Source organism: Procambarus clarkii, chromosome 16, assembly GCF_040958095.1.
Source record: "Procambarus clarkii isolate CNS0578487 chromosome 16, FALCON_Pclarkii_2.0, whole genome shotgun sequence".
Classification (NCBI taxonomy): domain Eukaryota; kingdom Metazoa; phylum Arthropoda; class Malacostraca; order Decapoda; family Cambaridae; genus Procambarus; species Procambarus clarkii.
Window position 1 is genome coordinate 15,398,373 of NC_091165.1, and position 3,219 is coordinate 15,401,591.

The following is a 3,219-nucleotide window of genomic DNA, read 5'->3' on the forward strand; positions in this document are numbered from 1 at the left end:
ACACTACCCGCCACACACCACAGACACTCTTCCCTCCACACACCACACACACACTACCCCCCACACACCACACACACTACCCGCCACACACCACAGACACTCTGCCCTCCACACACCACAGACACACTACCCCCACACACCACACACACTACCCGCCACACACCACAGACACTCTGCCCTCCACACACCACAGACACACTACCCCCACACACCACACACACTACCCGCCACACACCACAGACACTCTTCCCTCCACACACCACACACACTACCCGCCACACACCACACACACACACTACCCGCCACACACCACAGACACACAACCCGTCACACACCACACACACTACTCGCCACACATCACAGACACTCTGCCCTCCACACACCACAGACACACTACCCCCACACACACTACCCGCCACACACCACAGACACTCTTCCCTCCACACACCACACACACACTACCCCCCACACACCACACACACTACCCGCCACACACCACAGACACTCTGCCCTCCACACACCACAGACACACTACCCCCCACACACCACACACACTACCCACCACACACCACAGACACACTACCGGCCACACACCACAGACACACTACCGGCCACACACCACAGACACACTACCGGCCACACACCACACACACTACCTGCCACACACCACAGACACACTACCCGCCACACACCACACACACTACCTGCCACACACCACACTCACTACCTGCCACACACCACAGGAAGTCTGCCACAGCCGTAAAAAACAGGGACCCTCGCCCCACATCACCAAGAGATCGCTAAAGTTACTGAACGGAGCAGTGGAGGAGAGAGTGTTCGCGCCCCGATCACACCTCATTAAAGTCTTAGATAGCTTTCTAAATGGATAACGTTGATATCTTATGTGAGAGAACGCGAGGTCCGCAGACAATGCTTACCTGCGGGCAGGACTTCTCTCCAGCATCATTACCGCTGCCAACAGTCAAAAGTAACGTTTGCCAATTGAAAGATGTTGCGTATGCAGGTTTGTGAAGGACGTCTATGGAACGAGTACACATAAAATGAGCCCCCAGTAACTGACATGTACATTATGAGCAGTTAAAAGCTCTGTACCTCAGGGTGCTTTACCTTATTCTCATATCAGATATAGACAAAAATACAAGTCACAGCTTCGTATCATCCTTTGCAGATGACACAAAAATCAGTATGAAAATTACCTCGGCTGAAGACATTGAAAAACTTCAAGCTGATATTAATAAAGTTTTCGACTGGGCATCAGAAAATAACATGATGTTTAACAGTGATAAATTCCAGGTACTCAGGTACGGTAAAAATGAGGACCTTAAACATAATACAGAGTACAAAACACAATCATATGTACCCATAGTAGGAAAACAGCATGTAAAGGATTTGGGAATAATAATGTCTGACGACCTAACGTTTAAGGAGTATAACCAAGCAAATATTTCGACAACCAGAAAAATGATAGGATGGATTACGAGAACTTTCAAATCCAGGGATCCCATCACAATGGTTGTACTCTTCAAGTCACTTGTGTTGTCCCGTCTTGAGTACAGCTCAGTACTCACTTCCCCCTTCAGAGCAGGAGAGATTGCTGAAATAGAGGAAATACAGAGAACATATACGGCACGCATTGACGCAATAAAGCACCTAAATTATTGGGATCGTCTCAAAGCCCTCCAAATGTACTCACTAGAAAGAAGACGAGGGAGATATCAAATAATATACACTTGGAAGATACTGGAGGGCCAAGTACCAAATTACACAGTAAAATAACAACGTACTGGAGTGAACGATATGGAAGAAAATGCAGAATAGAACCAGTGAAGAGCAGAGGTGCCATAGGCACAATCAGAGAACACTGTATAAACATCAGAGGTCCACGGTTGTTCAACGTCCTCCCAGCAAGCATAAGAAATATTGCCGGAACAACCGTGGACATCTTCAAGAGGAAACTAGATTAATTCCTGCAAGGAGTGCCGGACCAACCGGGCTGTGGTGGGTATGTGGGCCTGCGGGCCGCTCTAAGCAACAGCCTGGTGGACCATGCTCTCACAAGTCAAGCCTGGCCTCGGGCCGGGCTTGGGGAGTAGAAGAACTCCCAGAACCCCATCAACCAGGTGTCAACCAGTTATGACATTGGAAAAACTGTGTGTAATAAACATTATCTAAAGAATCTACTAATGCCCTTTGGTTCCCTAGAAGGTGAGATGAAGTGAGCTGAGGTATGGTGAGGTGAGGCAGGTGAAGCGTGGTCTCGCTTCATGCAAGTCGACGTTCAATCCCCGACAGTCCAAGTGGTTGAGCACCATTCCTTCCCCCGTCCCTTCCCAAATCCATATCTTGACCCCTTAAAAGTGCTATAGTCATACTGGCATGATGCTTTCTCCTGATAGTTTCCTTCCCTTGTCACTTATGGACGGAACGTAACGTAACGCTGTTGACAATCAGTCACTGACACGGCTTTCCTGCCGATGCCAGCATGCACAAGAACACAGGAGTTCCGATCAGGTTACCTGGGATCAGCACACTAGATCACCAGTGACACTGTCAAGGAGACAGGCGATAACCATGCACAATGACAGCACACAATAACTATATTTGTGGTGAATATGAAGCTCACCTTCACTGACGGAAGTAATGTCGTTATACCACGCAGATAAACACGTATATACATCGTCGGGTCTGTCTTTCACCTCGACCCATTACAGGCGCTAAGGCCAGAAATTCCGGCTGGCCATATATATGAACCCGCAGAGACAATTTAACGATAAGAAGGTTATGTACTTACAGTAAGGCCGGCCCTCAACACTCACACGTACCATCCTCTCATTCAAGTAGCTCCATAGGTGGTCTGACAGCGGGTAGCTCCATAGGTGCTCTGACAGCGGGTAGCTCCATAGGTGCTCTGACAGCGGGTAGCTCCATAAGTGCTCTGACAGCGGGTAGCTCCATAGGTGCTCTGACAGCGGGTAGCTCCATAAGTGCTCTGACAGCGGGTAGCTCCATAGGTGCTCTGACAGCGGGTAGCTCCATAAGTGCTCTGACAGCGGGTAGCTCCATAGGTGGTGTGACAGCGGGTAGTTCCATAGGTGGTCTGACAGCGGGTAGCTCCATAGGTGCTCTGACAGCGGGTAGCTCCATAAGTGCTCTGACAGCGGGTAGCTTCATAGGTGCTCTGACAGCGGGTAGCTCCAT

The 3,219-nt window shown here is 49.5% G+C and overlaps 1 protein-coding gene across 1 annotated transcript; it reads right to left on the bottom strand.

The window, feature by feature from the left end:
* Positions 1-2,850: 2,850 nt before the first annotated feature.
* LOC138365239 (uncharacterized) lies at positions 2,851-3,219 on the bottom strand. Its single transcript, XM_069325505.1, has one exon. The coding sequence runs from the start codon at positions 3,217-3,219 to the stop codon at positions 2,851-2,853; it is 369 nt and encodes a 122-aa protein (XP_069181606.1).